Here is a 22,159-nt window from a genome sequence, read left to right on the forward strand (position 1 = left end):
AATATTTTTTTTTTTTACAAAAGTACACTAAGAGCAGATAGCATTGAAAAAGCAAAACTAAGTAGTGTCCCTAGGCCTTTGGCTAACTGTTCATTGCTCTTCCATCTGTGCACTCCAGCAATAATAAAAAGACTAATCCATCTAATAATAAGACTAACTTAAGAGTGGCAATTTACATTCAATAGTTTTGGGATGTGGGAGACCAAGACAACAGGAGACATGAGGAGGATCTGAAATAGTCCATAGAGACAAGGGTGGGCTGTGGGCTTTACTGTCCATGATGGAGCACTTCTAACCACTACACCACTCACTGATCCATCAGCAACTGTTTATATATTTGAAAATAAACCTAATATCTTCATTTGATTACTTCAAACAGTTACCAGTGGCAACAATTTAGTAATAATGTTGTAAATCTGACTGATTCTCAATGTTTTTGCTGAATTGGTATGTCGTTACTGTTCTTGTGACTTACAGTTACCGAAAGACTAACTGCTGTCTAAACCCCTGCATCCCCCCCCTTACAAGTTCTAGTCTGATATGTTTAGACTTTAGCAGACTTTCTCAATTTGTTTCTTTTTTATCTCCATTCAGATTTTCGTCTTCTCACCCTTGACCCCAACTCAGCACATAGACACCTCCATCTGTCTGAAATAAACAAGAAAGTTACACTGGGGTCACATATGTCATATCCAGATCACCCTGACAGATTTGAGCGTATTCTCCAAGTTCTGTGAAGTGAGACTTTGACTGGGAGGTGGAGTGGAGTGGAAAGTGCATGGATATTGAAGTCCACATGTAAAGGAACTGGCAGGAAAGGAGAGGGTAACGAGTGTCACCTTGGATGTAATATCAAGTCTTGGAATTTGCAGCGCTCTAGTTCAGCATTTCTCAACCTTTAAGTATTTGCAACCCGAGTTTTCATAACGGTTTTAATCGCGCCCCTCTAACGTTTTTTTGAAAGGAGCCCACTAATACCAATTTTTTCTTTTTTAATTAATGATATATCATAGATGCATATTTTATTATACCTACTTAACTTTTATCAACATTTATCTAACTCTATATTTATTTTTTTAGTACCAGAATGTAGTTTAAGTTAATTTGTTTTGGTTTCAATAGATGTATTTTTCATATTTTTGATTCTTGTTTTCTTTTTTTCACATCTTCACGCCCCCCATTTTGTTACTTCGCGCCCCACTAGGGGGGCCCGCCCCACAGGTTGAGAACCACTGCTCTAGTTCAGGTTATTCTGTGTGGTACAATAACAAAGAAACTAAACTCTATGCTCCCTACAGAACCATAATTAGATTTTATATGTAGATTAAGTTGCTGGCACTTTATCCTTTTATAGTGTCTCAGATTCAATTACTTGTCTGCATGGGTTTAATGCCATATTTTCTCAATCACTCTGTGCCAGGTTTCAGTTTTATGTACGTTCACCTTCAAGTGTAACAATCTGCCAGGTGGACAACTATGTCCCTAGCTGCTGTCCAATCCACATAACTTCAAAGGTCATGTTTTCCTGTTCTAAAGTTGTAATAATCATAAATGATCTTTTACTGATGCGCAAGGTTAAGTAATTTATATTTATACACTTGAAAGAATTTCACCGATCATGTTTCAACTTGATATTACAAACACTTTGCCAACTTACCTGTAACCGCAAGACTGAAGTGCAGCTTTTATACTTCACTTGTCCATCAGCACACACAATGAACTTTGGATCAGATAACTGAAGGGATTAGTTCCCCTCAGTGAGCACCCAAATTATAACCTGTAACTTTCATTTTTACTCATAATGTATTTGATCCATCAGTCAACCAGAAAATCTACAAACATCAGTTAATATGCTCTGTCTCCCCTGTGGCGAGTGGCTAGGGGTGGTACCCAGTCGGGATGCCCAGGAGGACCGGAGGATGGCTTACGCCTCCTCCAGACCATGAGGGGGCAACTGCCCTGGTGGCTTTGGGGACCACAGGAACAGACCTTAGAAGCTCAACCCTATAGGGGCCCATAGTCACTGCCAGGGTGCGCCCCAATTCCCAAGTGCTGCGGGGAAGAAGACCAAGGACACCCGGAGTCCTTCCAGGTGCGCAGCCGGTACTTCTGCCATACTGGGGAGTGCCAGTGGAAGCTAATTGGGAGGCATCTGGAGCACATCCGGGTGTGTATAAAAGGGCCACCTCCCTCCATTCAAGGGCTGGAGTTGGGTGGAAGAGGACGGAGCTCGAAGGAGAGGAGTGGAGGCAGTCAGCAAGCGAGAAAAGTCATTGTGAGAGGCCTGGACTTGAGGGGTGATTGGTACGGGGTACTGGGTTGTGTGTGTGTTCACTGTAAATAAGTATGAACAAACGTGTGTTTGGTGATAAAACATCGGTGTCTGCCTGTCTGTGTCCAGGCTGTTCCCCACACCCCATACAGCATGTAAATTAAAAAAAATAACGTCCACTGTGTTGTTACTTTTTAAAAAATATTTTACCTCATATAAATCAGGGTAGATATCATGAATGAAAATGTCCCTTGTTGAACAGCTGTTTCTTCCGTTTATCAGTTCTTTAAAATCTTTGGTAATCTATGTCTTATTTTAGAGATATAATTTTGATTTGTTCATCTGGGAGTTACAGCGTCCTTGAAGAATCACATGTAAATGCTTATGGTGTCTGTCAGTTCATCAATTTGAGAACAGAATTGTTTAAGTATGTCTCACTTAGTCCATTCCCCTCATGCACTTAGCATTATCCCAGATTTTGATTTGCTTAATTATTAGCTTTTTTTCTTTTAAACACGGTTTTATATAAAGAAATTAGTTGGATACAGTTATGTTCTGCTGAACCCAGTGGAGGCTTGGATCCACGTTCATAAGTACCTTCAGTGCTCCTTTAGCAGTGATCAAGCACTCTGTTGTGAGGAATCAGGCAAGTCCCATACTAATGAAAGAGTTTTGTTTAGTAAACACTGATTAAACTTGTATCTTACTGTAATAACAAGCAGAAAAATTAAAGACTCTTGGGATACCCCTGGGCAAACCCAGTATAATTGGTTTTGAAAAGAAAAAAAAAATAACGTTGAAGAAATTGTCTTTTTAGACAGGAATGTCGTTTCATCTGATCAAAATGGCGGAGCTTCTGGTTATGTTGACTTCTGACAGGAACAGGCAGGTCCAGGTGGACGGTCACCAGAACTGACATTGGTGGTGGAAAACCCATCAATCTTATGGTTTGCAGAGGGAGAAAAGGAGAAGGCATTATCACACAGCATCAACCCCTGGAGTGGCAGAGAATTATTGTCACCAGAGCCCTAAAACTGTCCCTCATGCCCATGCGGATGCCACTTGGTTATTATCAAAGTTAAAGGTAAATAAAATTTCAATGCAACTGAAGCTAAAGATTCCGGTATATTAATGGAGGACCAACTGGTAATGGGCCATTGCAATATCACTAGATCTGTAACGTTATCGAGTATACTGTATGACTATGCTATCAATCTTTTTCCCGGGTAGTCTATTGTACAAAATACATTTTTAAAGCTTGTCTAGATTGAAACCTAAGCTATGGAACATTACATTAAAAAAATCCTTAAAAATACAATTATCAGATCATCTAATAATTCTGTTGGAATAGGAGTTTTTGTCTTTGCATCATTTAACATCAGTTCATTAAAATAACAGTTGAGAACACTTATCCATTCCTTGATATTTTCTTGGTTACATCTGCTTATTCAGCTCATGATTCTAATTAAGATGATTGCTGTTGAAAGACTTTCATGCTCTGACCTCTGCCTGTTAGTTAGTTAATTTTTTACTTGATCATAAGAATGGGCCTTCACCTGTTTTCTTATAAATAAATTGACACTAAAATTTGTCTGACTTTTTTACCCCCAAAACACCATTATTACTATTAATAAATGATAGACAATACATGAGGCAATAAAACAAAATTAAATAATTAGATTAAGATAAGGGTTTATTAATTATCAGTCCAGTCAAACATGTTTTAGATTTCCTTTTTGTTCCCTTAAATTAAAGCAATGGTAAGAATACGTCCCGTGACGTAAGTTTTAATGAAGCAGCTTAAGTTCCGCTTTGAAATGCAAACCTGCTGCAATGTTTGAGATAAAAACTGAACTTTACACATTAATGTAAGCGATTAAAGGTACATTTTCTAATAGCAGAATCGACAAAAAGATTTAAATTACTGAATCCAATGCAGAAGGGCACAAGAAAGACAAAGATGTCAGCAATTTTATTGAAAACATGTCTTAGGAAGACACAAATTAACACCACAGAAACCCCAGAGAACACAAAAACTAGTCATTGTAATGATAGAGTTTTGTAAAAATACACCACACGTAAAGCTGCTTATTCTTAAAAATATTTTCATGCATAGATATTGCATATTCATTTTAGCATTATTGATAATGTATCTGAAGAAATAAACTAATTTAACAATTAATTCTTTCATATTGTAACTACTGTGGTGGGTTGGCGCCCTGCCCGGGATTGGTTCCTGCCATGTGCCCTGTGTTGGCTGGGATTGGCTTCAGCAGACCGCCGTGACCCTGTGTTCGGATTCAACGGGTTGGTAAATGGATGGATGGATGGATATTGTAGCTACTTCATTGAGTAGCTACAAACATTGAGACTTAAGTGTCCACCTAGTAAAGGTTGTGTGTAATCTAATATAATAAAAAATGCTCATTAAAACGATGCTCAACCCTCAGTTTTCAGTTATATTAAAAAGGAGATTTGCATGAATGCTGCTAAAAACAACAGAGTTCAATTGAAGAGTAAGATTTTTATTGGCTTTATCCTGATGACAAACTAATCAAAGGGTGCCATCAGGAAAGCAAACACAGCACCAAGTTGGTGCAGTTAAGCCACTACAGTGACACTGCCTCACTACCAGTAAAGCCAGAGGGAGAATTCCCCAAAAACCAAAAGTAAAGCTGACAAACCACAAGCACATAACTCACTTTTTTTAATCATATCACAATTAATATCTTATTAGTGTCTTACGCAAAGTAGATGATGATGAATTGTATGTTATGTAATACAAAACATGTACAGGTGTGTCCAGATCTAATTATGCAATTATGAAAAGGCGAACACATCGCACCCGCTGTTCGAATGACAACTGTCTTCCTGCCATTTTGGAATGCAGGGCAGGTGCTGCCATCTATAGGCAACAAAAAGAATTTTTTTGTGAATTCTCTTTGTAATAAACTTAATAAGTTATAACGTAATGAAAATTGCATAATTAGATCTGGACTACCCTATACAGTACATTTACATCAGGCATTTAATAATCATTATTAGACTGATGCCTTTATCCAAGGCAACATACAAAATTTCAATTAAAAATTAGTCACATTTCTTTTGTTTTTGCAGCACAGGCAGATGAAGTGACTTGCTTGTGGTCACACAGTGTCAGTAGCAAGACCTGAACCAAACACCTCAGGGTTTGAAGTCTTAGCCACTACACTGTGATGGTCCCGGTTGGCTCCACACTCACTGGTTGGTTCCAGGAGTGTCTTGAACCAGGAATTGCTGATAACGTACCCGAGGATGACCCAAGCAACTGAGGACTCACACAGTCAGCAAAGGGATGGCACAAAGTGAATCAGTGCTTTTAAATACATTTAAAAAAGAAATCACCAACAACAAAGCATCTAAAAAGTGCTGTCCATCAATAAATAATTCATAAAATCCACAGTAACTTGCGGAAGATGAGCACAACAATTCTAAAATCCACATACTGTAAAAAAGTCACTCATGGCAGTAAACTCCTCCTCAGCCAGACAGTGCATTCTTAACCACATATCTCCCCAGTCTACCCTGGTGGGTCTTCCAACTGGTGGAGATTCTGACAGCTATGACCGCCTCTCCTGGTTCTTGTCTCACCTGCCTCAACTGGCATCCTCCGTGACACACACAGCCAGACCTCCCTCATCCCATACGCCAGTGCAGAGCTATCTTGAAACTTGGGAAGTTTGTTTGCTGCACCTCATCCTACACTGATCAATGGGAACACACCATGGCGCGTCATTCACTTTTCTCCGCTCACGGTGCCTTGTCGCTCTTCCTCTTGCAGGGTGGGTGTGATGTGCTCACTGCTGCTGGTTTGAGTAAGGACTCTTGGAGACGAGTTTTGAATAAGCTGGAGCTGTGATATAAGATTAGAAAGGGCACCTGCCAGCAGTGAGTTACAATAATCGATGTGGGATGTGATAAAAGCATTAGAAAAGGAGAGGAAGGAGCGAACACGGGATATGTTACGGAGGTGAAAGTAAGAAGGTTTCTTAATTTGATTTATGTGGGCGGAATAAGAGAGGGAGGAATCAAAAATGACACCAAGATTCTTAGCAGTAGAGGCAGGTCTGATGAGATCACCGCCAAGATGGACTGGAAGGAGCTCATTTTATTGAGTTGCATTTTAGTCCCAATTGCAGGAGTTCAGTTTTATTGCAATTTAATTTTAAAGAGTTCTGCTCCATCCAGGTTTTAATTTCACTGAGGCAGGTTGTGAGCTGAGAAAGCTCTGATGAAGTTCCACTTTTAACATTGAAGTAGAGTTAAGTATCATCTGCATAAAAATGATAACCCATTCCATAGCTACGAATAACATGGCCAAGGGGAAGCATATAGATACAGAAGAGAAAAGGGCCGAGGACAGAACCCTGAGGAGCTCCTTGTGTGACTGATGCCGAGCTGGATCTGTTCTGGAGAACATTATGCTGCCTGTAACATCATTCAGCATGAGCAGTTTGGTGGTGGTTTAATGATTGTCTGGGGAGGCATATCCATGGAGGGTCACACAGACCGCTACAGGCTTGACAAAGGCACCTTGGCTGCCGTTAGGTATCAGGATGAAATCCTTGGACCCATTGTCAGACCCTATGCTGGTACAGTGGCTCCTGGTGCACGACAATTCCTGGCCTCATGTGGTGAGAGTATGCAGGCAGTTCCTGGAGGATGAAGGAATTGATACCATTGACTGGCCACCACACTTTCCTGACCTAAATCCAATAGAACACCTCTGGGACATTATGTTTTGGTCCATCCAATGCCACCAGGTTGCACCTCAGACTGTCCAGGAGCTCAGTGATGCCCTGGTCCAGATCTGGGAGGAGATCCCCCACAACACCATCTGTCATCTCATTAGAAGCATGCACCGATGTTGTCAGGCATGTATACAAGAACACAGGGGCCATACAAAGTGCTGCGTACAATTTTGAGTTGCTGCAATTAAATTTTGGCAAAATGGACTAGCCTGCCACATAATTTTTTCACTCTGATTTTTGGGGCGTCTTTGAATTCAGGGCTCTGTAGGTTGATCATTTTCATTTCCATCAAACGATGTGGCATCCTTTCGTTCCTAACACATTACCCAGTTTATATCAGTATAGATATCCAGGAGGATTTCTTTTTCCCATTGAGATCTGATGTGTTTTCAAAGTGTTCCTTTAATTTTTTGAGCAGTTTATATATATATATATATATATATATATATATATATATATATATATATATATATATATATATATATATATATATATATATATATATATATATATATATATATATATATATATATATATATATATATATATATATATATATATATATATATATATATATATATATATATATATATATATATAGGAATAACCTCAGAGATCTCTGTCCAGAAGGGCGCAGTCCTAGGAACAGCTAAGATACTGCAAATAACCCTCAAGCTCCCAGAACTCTGGTAGAGGACCCGAGCTTGAACTGAATATCCAACCAGCCATGTGAAAGAAAGGGTGAGCTGAGAGTTTTAAAAATAATTTGTGGGTGTATACTGTATATGGTGGGCCGGTCTGAGGCATGAAACTCCGGTGCTGAAAATGAGTTCCACTCCGGCCCTGGCTGTCAGTCTGTTTTTGGTCGCCCTAGAGTTGGGTTGTTAAAATGCGTTATGAAAATGAAGTCGTTAGCTGGAAATCTGCTGGTGTCCCTTCATCGTTTGGCTTTCTGAAGGATATCACACATTGCAGTGTATTTAATTTTTGACAGGGTTGAAGGTCAATATAACTGTATATATTTACAGGTAAATTCTAAAGTTGAACCGGTTTAGAATCCAGGAAGTAACTGTTGGGGTAACCGACGATAGTTCCCTTCCGGTTTCAACTTGCGTTGCGTGAACGTATCTGCGGACTGACGGGAAATTTGAATTTCTCATTCGTGGGACTTTTACTTTCTTGATCCAAATGCTGCAATGGCAGAAGCTAAATATTCCATATCTCCCAATCAGCTCACCTGCTCGGTGTGTCTGGATACGCTGAATGACCCGGTCACTATCCCGTGCGGGCACAACTACTGCATGAACTGCATTAAGAGTTTATGGGATCGGGAAGACGCGACAGGGCTTTATAGATGTCCGCAGTGCAGAATGGAGTTTAATCGAAGGCCCTTGCTCAACAGAAATGCATTGCTTGCTGGACTAACTGGGCAGTTAAAGGTATCAACAGTTGGTCTTTCTCTTCCTCAGGCGTACGGAGGACCTGACGACGTGCTTTGTGATTTCTGTATCGGGAGCAACAGAGGGACTGCGACCAAGACCTGTGTCACCTGCATGATCAACTATTGCGAGATGCACCTACAGCCCCACATGAGGGTTCAGGCTTTAAAGAGACACCAACTGGAGAAGCCGACTGGAAACCTCGAGCAAAGAATCTGTTTAAAACATCAAAAAATGCTGGAAATCTTCTGCAGAACCGATCAGACGTGCATCTGCTTAATGTGTGCGTTGATGGAGCACAGGGCGCACGACACGGTAAGACCAGCGGTAGAAAGAGCCGAGAAAAAGGTAATCACGTTTAATATTTTGATATTGTAAATAAGCTTATTATCGTGATAAATTATGTTTATACACGTTAATATCTTATTTAGTGTGTTTCATCTTCAGCCGTTGGGGGTGGTGATACGTTGCTCGTGCTGCTGCCGTACAGCTCCGGGAGACAGGGGTTACGTTCCAGCCCAGTCACTACGGACCGTAGGCACCTTACTAACAATGCATCGGGGTTGTTACATTTAAGTTGGAGCTCACAACAGGGCCGGCTTAACATACTGGCACAATGAACACTGACCTGGTGTCCCTGGAGCATAGAGGCTCACGATGTTTGTCATGCCTATGTGTGTTTCGGTTTTGCTATCAAAACAGGGGCTCCGACGCACTACTTTGTCCGTGGGCTTGTATGGCCAACTTAACAACCTCATACAGTACAAGGGATCGTGTTGTTAAAAAAAAAAACAAACATAAATAAACTTATGGTTTTAATAGTTAAATAAACAAGTAACCCAGAATCAGTGACTTGAATGCACACGTCATGCTAAAAATAACCAAAGTATATTTTAAGTTTGTAAAATGGAGAGAGAGGTTGCCAGCGCGCTTATACAGCACATTGCCGCACCCACCACATGACAAATCAACTCAGGATCCCAGGTAAGACCCGAGTGCAGCCATGCGACGGGTGTCACCTCAGCACCACACTAGTTCAGGTGGAATGGAACCGGTGTGAGTTTTTTTTATGGTGGCTGGAGTGCCAATTCTGCCACCAACCCCCTGGTTTTTCCCTGCAGGTTGGAGGGCCTACATGCAGGGCTGGATGCAGATTAACAATATACCCATCCATCCATCCATTTTGCAACCCGCTGAATCCAAACACAGGGTCACGGGGGTCTGCTGGAGCAAATCCCAGCCAACACAGGGCACAAGACAGGAAGCAATCCCGGGCAGGGTGCCAACCCACCGCAGACAATATACCCAGGACGGAGCAATTTCAGGTTAAGGGTCTCGCTCAGGGGCCCAACGGAGCAGAGTCACTTCTGGCGTTAAGAGATTTGAACTGTCAATCTTCCCATTACCAGTGCAGATCCCTAGCCTCAGAGCCACCACTCCGCCCGATCTGTAAAATAAACACCAGGAAAAGTAATCAATATTCATCAATGCATATTACATACAGAGGACTCAAAGTATTCAGATCCCTTCACTTTTTCACCAAACTTGTGCTTCTGTCTTTTAAATTGTACCTCTCATTAAGCAATATCACATTGTCCCAAGTATTCAGAGCCTTTGCTTTCACAGTTGACATTTGTCTCAGTTGCATTCTGTTCTTGCCTTGATTTAAGTTTGCAAGCAAGCATGTTTTAGCAACCTAGAGACTTTTCACTCACGTCTTTCCAAGTCTCTTCTCGCTTCTTCTAGTACAGTACTGTTGTAAAAATGACTTTTATAACACTGTATGCAACTATAGTCTCTACTAGTTTCTTTACTGTCCATTGGTATTTTCTATTTATCCACGTTAATGTACAGAGATGTACAATTACAAGTCGTCACCTTCTTCCTCTTCATATGTTTCCACATGTTGAGTCGATGTGCTTGACCAACCTTAAAGCTCCGTACTGTACCTCCTCCCCAGTCAGACTTTTTCTTTCAAATCTTCTTTTACTTTATTCATCCATCTCTAGTTTGGCCTCCCTTGCTTTTTCTTTCCCCTTTTCCATCCCCATCACACAGATTCCTTGTCTCACCTCATCAAAAGTCCATAACACTTCAACTTACTTTCCTGTACTTTCTTAGATCCCTCTCCCATTTTTGTTGTACCTCTGATTTCTCATTTCTTGTTCTATCCCTTTCTGTAACTCCACACATCCATCTCAAAATTCTCATTTCTGTCACACCCAACTTCTTGTCCTGTGCTCCTTTACTGCCCATGTCTCAGCTCCATACATCACTGCTGGTCTTATCACTGTCTTGGAGAAGATCAGATGTAGTGGAAATGCTGCACAAAAGTTTGGGGGGATGGACATGAGGCTGGGGGTTGTTTTTAATGACTTTCTATTGCTTGTAAATGTGTTTTTATTTGCACTGCCTGGTGGTATAACCTCAAAATAGCAGCTTGAATGTGAACATGTGTGATTGCCAGTAGTTAATTATGAAGGCCTGGTGGATAATTGACAAGTGTCGGCTGCAGCTTACCACAGGTTGAAAGACAAGGTGAGCTAGTGCTCGGGAGAAAGAAATGAAGGGGTTAAAACAATGAAGCTAAGAGAAAGAAATGAACATAGAAGTGGGAAGCAAAGCAGTCATTTGTTTTGACTTTTGGGTGTGACAGCTATTTCTCAGTTGAAGATCAAAACCGGCAGCATTAACAAGGTTGAGCTCTTTTAAAGAGAGCAGAACCAATAAGCAGAATGGCAACATCCAGAGAAGTGCAAGGTGTTCTGGAAACTGTGAGATACTGATGGAGGTGGCAGTTTGGGTGTGTGTCAGTGTTGGAGCTGTACAAAAAGTTTGACTTTGGTATCGATGCCAGCTTTTGGACCTGAATACTGGTACCATAATGGTTCTGAAGCAAATAACAGATAACTATGTGCCTTCCATCTTACAGGAGCTTGGGTCGGGGCAGGTTGCTACTTGGAGAATCAAGGGCATTTATAAAAATATATACAGTACATTCAAAGAGCTGGGGGCTGTGAATCGAGCAAGTTGTAATGCATATATTTGATGTAGTCAACTTAACAATCAAAAAGTGTGGGTGTCCTCCTTGCAGTTTATAATTATGATAGTATACGGCTGAATGTGAGATGCATGAAAACTACTTTTTTACTTCCATGACCAAAATTAAAGAAATGCTGGTACCATACTGTTTTAAAAATTTGGTTTTCTAGTAGTTCTAGAGTGCTAGTACAGTACACCCCCAAACTTCACGAGGGTTAAGTTCCTAGAGCACCCACGAATTGTGAAAAACTGCTTCTTTTGGATGTGGTTAAAAAATGCCTTTTAAATGTCGTCTGTTTTTATAGTTTCAGCCCTAAATACAGTATGCCCCCAAAGAACTTTAATTTCGTTGCAAACTCTGCTTAATACATTATCTAAAAAATTACCTTAATACATCACCTAAAACAGAATGTAAAGGTAAACCCGTATACTGTACAGTACTGTACTGCTATGTCTCCCGTGGTAATACCAATGTTACCACTATACGTACTGTAATTCATGCAAGCGCGTTTTTCTTTGATATGCGCTGTCATTTTCTTTGTTATAAGTAGAGTAAATACATAATAATTTCACTTAAGTAAAATACAGTAAAATGTACAGGTACTCACCAATGATGAATGATATTGATGGTGATGATGAAGTAACTTTAAAACTTTAGTAGATTTAAAACTCCTCGGGTGGCACCTCTTCTTCAGGCGCTTCAGGTTGAGTCGTATCTTTGTTTGGGTCTTCGTGCTGGCTTTTCTTCATAGGTTTCAGGAACATTGTGATAGGAAGTTGCTACATTGTCTCCTGTATCGAACGGCTCGCGGATGATGTTACTGTCTTCCTGCAGTCGGTGATCCACAGTGCCAAGGCAGGTTCCATCCTGACGATATTTTTATTCCTTACGGTCTTTTTCTTTTTGGCACTATCACAGAAACTTACAGATATGGTACTCCAGATTGCTGCTTTGTTCTTCTTTATGTAGCATACGGTGCTTTCATTAATGCCATAGTGGCTTACTACTGCAGCATAACGTTTTAGTTCCCGGAGCAAATCATCCTTCTTCTGGAGTGTTTTAAACTTCTTCTGGTGCTTAGGCTCAGTTCCAGAAGCCTTAGAAGGTGCAGAGCGGTTCGAAGACATTGTGTGCATTTAAAAATAACAAAATAATAACAAAATGGAAAACACGAGGACACTCAGCTGGAGACGCGTCACAAAGCAGCAGTCAATCATCAGCAAGGAGAAATGAATAACACTCTCGGAATGGCTACTTTCACCATCCCAAACCGCGTTTCCCTCAGTGGTTTCTTCCTGTTCTCTCTACAGCACAGTATTGCCACGAAAAAAGCCATAAAAAATTGCAGAGGATATTTGCGCTTTCCGCTAACAATTAATGGTTAGATTCTAAGAAAAAATCGGCGAATGACTGAGTCCGCAAACCCTGAACCGCGACTTTGCGGGGGTCTACTGTATACCATGCAACCCTAGTCAGTGCTGCCGACTGGGATACCGGGGGCTTCATGGAGTGAGTTCTTAAGAATGTCCACAGGAGGGAGTATATATTGCATGACAACTGTGATTTGTGTGTTCTCTGTTTACCTGAGCATCCAAGGACACAGATTGTTTTTTTTTTTTATGGGACAGAGTTTAATTATTTATTGAAATGTACTGTTTATTGTACTTCTGGAACACTTTGTTACAGTTTTAATATGTTTCTGCTGTTACTTTGAATATAAAGTGTTACTTATCTGTTCACTCACCCTGATCTACCTTGGTCATGACTATCAGTGTCACGTAATTGAGGGTTGTGCCCATGGCTGCGGGTACTGGGGCTTCACAGGGGGATGAATGAGAAGAAGCTTGGCTGACATCACCAGGAAGCACTCTGCTTGCAGTTCTTGTAGAGGCAGTGTCCACACACACACACACATGTGTAGTTCTGTTTCCTCACAACATAAAGGAGCTGCTTCTCAGGGCCTTTGTAATCCAAACCTCACAGAACTGCAGCTGGCCATCGGCAGATATCATAGTGCAGGTGTCCAAGCTAGGACAGATCGTGGTGTGTTTCCATGATAAAGCATCAGGAAAGAGTCGGGGATTGTGTATCTAACAGACTTTGCTTCACCAAGTCATAAGATGAATTCTTTTTAGATTCACCTGATTTATTCTTTCTTCTCTACAGTTGCAGTTGGAGAATACAAAGAAAGACTTGAAACAGAAAACTCAGGAAAGAATGAGGGACCTGGAGAAGTTAAAAATGAAAGTGGAAAGAATAAAAGTAAGTCAATCTTAAACTTCATACCATCATTCATGTAAGAAAACTTTATTTTAGAAAATCCTTTGGTTTTGTAACATTGCACTACAACTAATGTTTTAAGCATTTCATATTATTACAAGTCAATGAGAAAATTACCTGGAAAAAAGTACACATGGATGTGAACAGTGACATTCGAAATTCAGTTTGGTGATATTTTGTGATACATCCAATATAAAACACAAGAAATGCATTTTGGAAGATTAATTAACGTTGAATATGGAGGTGAGAGGGAAACAAAGGTTAGTAGCAGTGGGACAGGGACATGATTTATACTTCTAGACTACAAAATAAAGCCAAATCCACAAACCGAATGCTTTCCATGTTTACTTTGATCACAATTATTATGGTACTTACAGGGCTATTGCCCTGGTTCAAGTTTATTTTTTACTCATTTAGTTTTTTATAAGCCGAGTTTTTCAGAAGCCACAATGTGCTGAAAAACGTCACCCTCGGCTTATATTCGAGTCCGGTCCCGTTGCCCCCCGGTATACGAACAAGCCAGTTTCCCTTTCGGTTTGTGCGCGCCAATGATTTCCGGACGTGTTCAGTCTCTCCCTGTACAGCGAGCGTGAGAGAGACACACACTCACACACACACACACACACACACACACACACACACGCACACACATGTGAGAGAGAGATACCATATTGTTTTTGTTGACCCACCTCTCCACTTACAGAGCTAGTTTACTGTTTTTCTTTGACATAAATACTCAAAAACATTTAACCTACTGATGCCTCAATTAATGTATGGTAATTTTTGGGGTATTTATTTTGATTATATTTTTATAGGTAAAATTAGGTACCTTGGCTTATATTCGGGTCGGCTTATACTCGAGTATATTTGGTACGTGTCTCTTGCCCAGTCTATACTACAAAGTTTCAGATTACTGTGTTTACTGTTCAGAGATTGATTGCTAGAGACTGAATGTACTGTAAGTAGGACTTCTGGAATATTGTTTGAAAATGCACAAGTGACTAACTTTTTTTCAATGTCTTGAAAACTTGGTAGTTTTCTTAAGTTACAAAGTACGAATAGTATTGAGAGGATTGATAGCCAGAGACTTTATACGGTACAGTATTTTTTTATACTGTTTTTTACTGTATTGTACTGAAATTTGATACATTAACTTATTTATAAAGAAAAGAATGCCTTTTACATCAACAAGTTGCATAAAGAGAGAAAGCAGGACAGTAGCATCCTTACATACAATGTCATGATGTAAGTCTCTAAAGACGAGTCTGTTGTTGAGGTCAGGAGGACAGAAAAAAAGAACCAAAATCTAAAGAGGTTCCAATGCCAAAGGACTAGCCAGCCCCCACTGGGCATTCAGCTTAACAAAAATGTTCTTAATTCATTCCTCTTTGTTTCCAGGCTTCATATGAGAGGATTCAATTTAGTCAGTCTTGTGGGCAGCTTATTAATTTTTTTTATTAAATTACATTTATTTAATTACATTATTACATTAAAGCCAGAGAAGGACAGATTGACATGAGTATGGTTGAAATCAACAATGCAGTGATCTCTGGCTTCCTCCAATATTTCAAAAACATGCAGACTATCATAACTGTTACCCAGTATCATGGACTATGGATGTGTACATAAGTATTGCTAGTTGACTGGACCTCTGTTTAGAGCCAATGACCAGCTTCTGCTTGATAATGGTCAGAAGGACAGAAAAATGGAAAATTATTTATAACTTGATTAAAACATATAAAATCCTTTTACAATCCCTTCCTTTCAAAGATCCAAGAGGACACTGGGAAAATGATCTCTCAATTAATATATCAGAAAAGGAGTGGAAAGTAGCAATGCAGAGAATTCACTCGAGCTCCATATGTGCAAAGCATACAATTATACAGCTCAAAATTATATATCGAGCACATCTGTCTCGACTAAAACTCTCCAAAATGTTTCCAGGACATGATCCAACCTGTGAACGCTGCAAATTAGCTCCAGCCTCACTAGGTCACATGTTCTGGGCCTGCACCAAATTAACATTATTCTGGACAAAAATTTTTAATTACCTCTCAGACAGTCTTGGACTCACAATCCCTCCTAACCCATTAACAGCTGTGTTTGGGGTTCTTCCAGAGGGTCTTAAAGTGGAGAAGGACAAACAAATTGTGATTGCATTCACTACACTTTTGGCACGCAGACTTATTCTGATAAACTGGAAGAACCCAAACTCTCCTCTTTAAGTCAGTGGGAAACTGATGTGTTATATTATTTAAAATTGGAAAAAATCAAATACTCAGTTAGAGGATCTGTGCAGACTTTTTTCAAAACATGGCAGGAAAACTAATATGCAGTATCTTCCTTTTTAATGAACTGTTTTAAGTAATGGTCACTAAACAGTATTATCATCCTCTTTTAATCAGGACTCTGCTAAGGCAGAAATACAACAATATGAGGAGTCCTTCACTTTTGTTGTTCGGTCCATTCAGAGGCTGAGGTCACAAATCATTGAGGTGATTAAAGAGCATGAGCAGAGACAAGTGGGAATGGATGAATATCGCATAAAGCAACTACAGAAGGAAATCGAAGAACTGAAGGGGAAAGACACTGAGCTGGAAGAGCTCTCAAAGACAGACAACCACATTGACTTCCTTCAGGTAACATCACTGCTTCTGGATAAATCAACAGTTGACCACACACGTCGTCTTTCACTAAATCGGTTTTGTTTCCTTTTCTTCTCTTCATGTAGAAGTTTTCATCCAAATATGTTGCATTCAGATATGGATTACTACCCAGTATTGATGTTGAAAACGATTTCCTTCCTGGCAATCTGAGGAAAGATCTTGATTTATTAATATCTAGTCTGAAGGAGACCAGCTGCTGGGAGTTTGTGAAAACCAAAACCAGTGGGATTAGTGAGTTGTGTGCTTTTGTGTCTATTGGTGTTTTGGGGAAAAAGAAGACTGAACTTACTCCAAGGTGGGAGACAAAATGGTTGTTTTCTGTACCAGTGAGGCTTACATTATGCTTTTCTCTTGGTATTTTTCAGCTCCGTCTTACATCTTGGAGAACATGATGAGCAAAGGTGTGAAGAGAAGTGCTCTTTTAAAATGTAAGTCAGTTTATTTTTATTGAGCCTAAATATTATAATATTGAAGTGTTTGTGCTTTAGTTTCTGCATGAGGAGGACTGCCCGTCTGTAGTGAGTTCATTTCCAGGGAGCTATCTTTTGACAAAGGGAGACGTGGCGGTGTGGTAAATTAGCACTGCTGCCTCATGTATCCTACATCTGGTCATGGGTCTCGTACTGATTTTCTTGTTTTCCTCACACACTCCCAAAGACACATTTGTTAAGTTAATTGGCCATTCCAGATTGGCCTGTTTGTGTCTGAATGAATGCTATGCTAAGCTGGTATCCTGTCTTGTGACCCAATGCTGCCAGGACTATTGGTTTAAGCATCTTAAATATAGTTAAATTTATATATTTTAACTTAAATTATAGCTTAGGTTGGATTAGGAAGGTTTGAGAATGACTGTCTGAATTTTATTATGACACTTTAAACCCATCTCTCCAGATTTCGCTAAGGCTGATTTTGGAAAGAAGTGCATTGTGTGCATTGTTCAGCTGCCGGTTTGTGTTTCAGAAAAACATATTTGTTAACTGCATTTTGTGGAAGATTATCTGTGCCAAAATGAAATGCAATCTAACATGTTATCTGCAAAGCAATGCTCATGCATGTTGTGCATTTCATTTTGGCTCACTTTTATAATATCATAATTAAAAACATATCGTCCAAATCATTGATTGCGTTTCACTCTGACACAAAACTTTCATGTCGGTTTAAAATGCAATAGAAATGTGTATAGAATTTAATTCATGTCATAGATTGTGTGTCATAACTAAAAGCAAATGTATTGCATTTCACTTAGCAGCTGCTCCGAGTGTATTGCATTTGGATTCAAGACCATGATTCAGCCATGCCAAAACAGAATGTAATCAAATAACCAATCAGTATGAGATCTGGCTAGTATAATGGAAGTAGCAACAGGAGGCAAATTTCCAGCTAATACGGTAACATCCTTACAGTACATTAAAACGCTACTGTCCAAAAAAGCTGCAGCATACAATTATGTACATAGATCATCAATTGTCAGTCATTCTCCAACCCGCTATATCCGAACACAGTGTCACGGGGGTCTGCTGGAGTCAATCCCAGCCAGCACAGGGTGCAAGGTGGGAACAAAGCCCGGACAGGGTGCCAGCCCACCGCAGGGCACACACACCAAGCACACACTAGGGACAATTTAGGATCGCCAATGCACCTAACCTGCATGTCTTTGGACTGTGGGAGGAAACCCACACAGACACGGGGAGAACATGCAAACTCCACACAGGGAGGACCCTTAACTGCGAGGCATCTGCGTTACCACTGTGCCGCCCCCATACACGAGTATTCCCTTAAATATGATTTGTAAATTCCTACAAATGGGGTTGACATTACTGGCTCTTTCCACATTTCTTAATGTATTAGTCAGGACTATGAGAAGAACAATGGAACAATATGATTTAAGGCAAGCATACGCCATTATTTAGAAAACTCAACATAAGAGTAAACTTTTTAAGCGAGACATAAAACATACTTCTCACTGTTTTGGTTAATCAGTCTGTGTTAACCAAACATATACTTGCCGACAGAACAGAGAAGTGTTAAGAAGTGGAATAACTTTTTCCCTAACTGTTGATGCCCCTTGCCCAACCTTTTAAAGGTGATTGATCATTTGATTACAACACAATTCAATTTTGTCCTGATTGATGTGTGATCTTGAATTGAAATGCAGTACACTCAGACCAGTCACTAAGTGAAATGCAGTATGTTTCCTTTGCTTTTAGTTATAACATGCTATCGATGGACACGTAATACAAAAGCACATTGCATTTTAATTCATTTTAAACTGACACAAAAATTATGTACCGAATTTTAAAGGAATCAATAATTTGTTTTTAATTATGACATGTTTAAAACTGTACACAAATTGGATGCACTGTGTGCATATGCTTTATGTTGCAATGCAATTAACACATTTAATTTTGTCACAAAGAATCTTCCATAGTGTTTGACACAGTATGCAAACTCTGAGTGTACTGATGTAGCTTTCCCGGCCTAAATCAAATATAAATGGTCACTTATTTGAAGATAATGTATACTTTGACTTTTGTGTTACTTTACTATGACTTCTATTAAGATCAAAGACACCCAAATATGAATCAGTCTCATTTAAAATGTGTTTTACCTTCCTACACAACTGTAGTCTTGTTAATCAAGTTAAATGTAATTCTTACTGAGAAACTGATAGTAAGATACCAAGGCATCCATATGAAAATATTAAAAGAAAAAAGAAAAACTTGATAATCAGGTTATGTCTCTAAAGGAGTGTTAAGACAAATTCAGATAGCCCTAAGAGTCCCAGTGTGGAAATAATGTGCCATTAACCATAGACTTCGCCAGTTACAGATTAATAGACAACTTTCCATATTTGATCCTTCTCTATTATTATTATTAGTAGAACAGAGATAGGTGCATTGTCGATTCTAAATTGTGTGTGTGTGTGTGTGTGTGTGCGCGCCCTGTGGTGGGCTGGCGCCCTGCCCGGGGTTTGTTTCCTGCCTTGCACCCTGTGTTACCTGGGATTGGCTCCAGCAGACCCCGTGACCCTGTAATTAGGATATAGAGGGTTGAATAATGAAAGGATGGATCTTTATTGTCAAATACACTGCAAAAACAAAGTGAGATTCTTGTTCCACAATTGGATTATGTATAAATAAATAAATAAGAATAGCAGAAAATAAAATAAATACATACATACATTAATACGTAAAATAAGATTTAAAGAAATAAACTGTCAGTTCCACATAAACCAGCCAGTGGGTATAGCACACAGTGTAGGGAAAGTATGATCATGTTACTGGGAGTTTAGTTACCTTATGACTCAAGTTGGACGGTTGGGAGACAAAGTCAGAGAGGTGAGATTGCGTTAGTTTGGACATGTGCAGAAGTGAGATGCTGGGTATATTGGGAGAAGGATGTTAAAGATAGAGCTGTCGGGCAAGAGGAACAGAGGAAGGCCTAAGAGAAGGTTTATGGATGTGGTGAGAGAGGACATGCAGGTGATGGGTGTGACAGAACAAGATGATGAGGACAGGAAGATATGGAAGAAGATGATCCGCTGTGGCGACCCCTAACGGGAGCAGCAGAAAGAAGAAGATGACCTGGGGTAATAAGCTGCCCCTGAAGCGGGTGAAGTGAGTGGTGAGGTTCTGGAAGCATTTCCTGCAAGGCAGAATTGAAATTGGGGATGAACTGGATGGCTGTCTTCCGAGATGATGAATTCAGTTTTCCTCAGACATCTGGTTAAGTAGATGGTATGAAGCTGTAGAAGGTCAGCCGTAATGATTTTAGAAGCTATATGGACAGTCCTGTGGGGTAGTTTGTGATCCTGATGATGCATTGAGTCAGGATGTTTTCAATATTGCTGTGGTAAAAGTTCACTAGCATTTTGGTTTCCGCCCCAAAGCTCTTTAGCCTCCTCAGGAGTAAGATCCCTTGATGACCACATCTCTAAGCCTTTATTTAGTATGTGTATTCTGTTAAATGAGTGACTGTTAAGGAAAAACACAGTCCTACACTCCAATAGCCATTTTCCTTTTTAGTTTCTTTCTACATCCATTGTTATCCAAATTATTTATGAGAATGCAAAATAAAACCTGTTGTGTAGTTAGATATTTTCTGTTCATAAGTTCCTGACCTGATTGTTACTTGTTGCTTCTGTGTGTATTTGAGCAGAACAAAAAGGTAACATTTTTTGCTCTCACCCCATGTTGTCATGACTTTTTTTGTGGGTACTCTGGTTTCCCCTCCTACATTCCCAAAAACCTGTACACCATGTTAACTGGAGGTGGATTAGTACTGCCGATTTGGCCCAAGTGTGTGTGTGTGTGTGTGTGTGTGTGTGTGTGTCTGTGTGTTCACCCTGTGATGGGCTGGCATCCTATCCACAGACTGTTCCTGCCTTGCACCCAGTGCTTGCTAGAGTAGGCTGCAGCCACCCTGCATCCCTTCTCTGGATAAGTGGGTTTAGAAAAATAGTGGATAAATGGTTCTGAAAAAAAGACAAACATAACCTTTAAGGTAAGACCCAAAAGGAAAAAAGGAAAATTCCAATCCACACAGTAACCTGTTTTAGCCAACTGGTCATTTTATGAGTAACTGAGTAGTAACTTAGGAAAAAAAAAAAGTAAATAAGTAGCCTTCAGTTTGATTTGTGACTTGTCCTTCATCTTTTCCATTTCCTTATTGGGACAGATGATCAGTTTGAATGCTTTGTTGCATGTTTACTGCTATGGCTTCTCGTGCTAGTAATCTTTTCCAAATGTAATTAAGCTGAGTACCTCTGACTTTGAGTGGAAAGGATTCCTTTAAATAAATAAATAAATCAGTCCTGTGTGTGACAAATTGACTTTGAGATGAAAAGTGGCTGTTTGAATATTTGAGACTTTTTATCTTTATGAAAGAAAATGCTAGAAACCTAATCCTAAAAAATTCTAAAAGTGCCCAATGCATCCAGTAAACTTCACTCAATTAGAGTGTGTGACATTGTGGCAGTTATGTGGGCTACTTTAAGACTAACCATCTGGATTTGTGCTTTGTGAAATTGTCACCTGTTGTGCATCTATGGTACAGCACACTTCCCCACCGTTTTTCTTTTTCTCTCCATTCAGACAAATGTCAGCTCACCTTGGACCCCAACACCGCACACAGAAGCCTCCATCTGTCTGAAACAAGCAAAAAAGTTACACTGGGGTCACATATGTCCTATCCAGATCACCCAGACAGGTTTGAGCATCTCCCTCAAGTTCTGTGCAGAGAGACTCTGACTGGGAGTCGCAGTTACTGGGAGGTGGAGTGGACTGGAAATTGCATTGAAATTGGAGTCACGTGTAAAGGAATTGGCAGGAAAGGAAAGGGTAATGAGGGTCGCCTTGGATGTGACAAAATGTCTTGGAGTTTATGCCAGTCTAGTTCGGGTTGGTGTGTGAGACACGATAACAAGGAAACTGAAATCAAAGCCCCCAACAACAACAGAATTGGGGTCTTTCTGAATTGGCCTGCTGGCACTCTTGCCCTTTATAGTGTGTCAGATACAGCAACTCTCCTTCATATGTTCAATGCCATCTTTACTGAACCACTTTGTCCAGGGTTTAGCTTGAGTTCACAGTATTACATTAATTCTGCACATATTATAATTTTATAGGTTGCCACATGTGCCCAGTATGTGCTCTCTTGTCCATATTACT

General features: G+C 40.0%; 1 protein-coding gene across 2 annotated transcripts; it reads left to right on the forward strand.

Annotated features, from left to right (window-relative positions):
- Nucleotides 1–8,097: 8,097 nt before the first annotated feature.
- LOC120536880 (tripartite motif-containing protein 16-like) lies at nucleotides 8,098–22,159 on the forward strand. 2 transcript variants are annotated; one of them, XM_039765416.1, is made up of 6 exons: nucleotides 8,098–8,849; nucleotides 13,711–13,806; nucleotides 16,230–16,463; nucleotides 16,556–16,721; nucleotides 16,856–16,918; nucleotides 21,584–22,159. In XM_039765416.1, exons 1-6 carry the CDS (start codon nucleotides 8,259–8,261, stop codon nucleotides 22,114–22,116), a joined length of 1,683 nt encoding a protein of 560 aa, XP_039621350.1. In that variant the 5' UTR covers nucleotides 8,098–8,258; the 3' UTR covers nucleotides 22,117–22,159. The 2 variants fall into 2 exon arrangements, with proteins under 2 accessions (XP_039621350.1, XP_039621351.1); XM_039765417.1 differs by having other exon boundaries at nucleotides 8,098–8,816.

The sequence above is a fragment of the Polypterus senegalus genome, chromosome 10 (genome assembly GCF_016835505.1).
Source record: "Polypterus senegalus isolate Bchr_013 chromosome 10, ASM1683550v1, whole genome shotgun sequence".
Taxonomy (NCBI): domain Eukaryota; kingdom Metazoa; phylum Chordata; class Cladistia; order Polypteriformes; family Polypteridae; genus Polypterus; species Polypterus senegalus.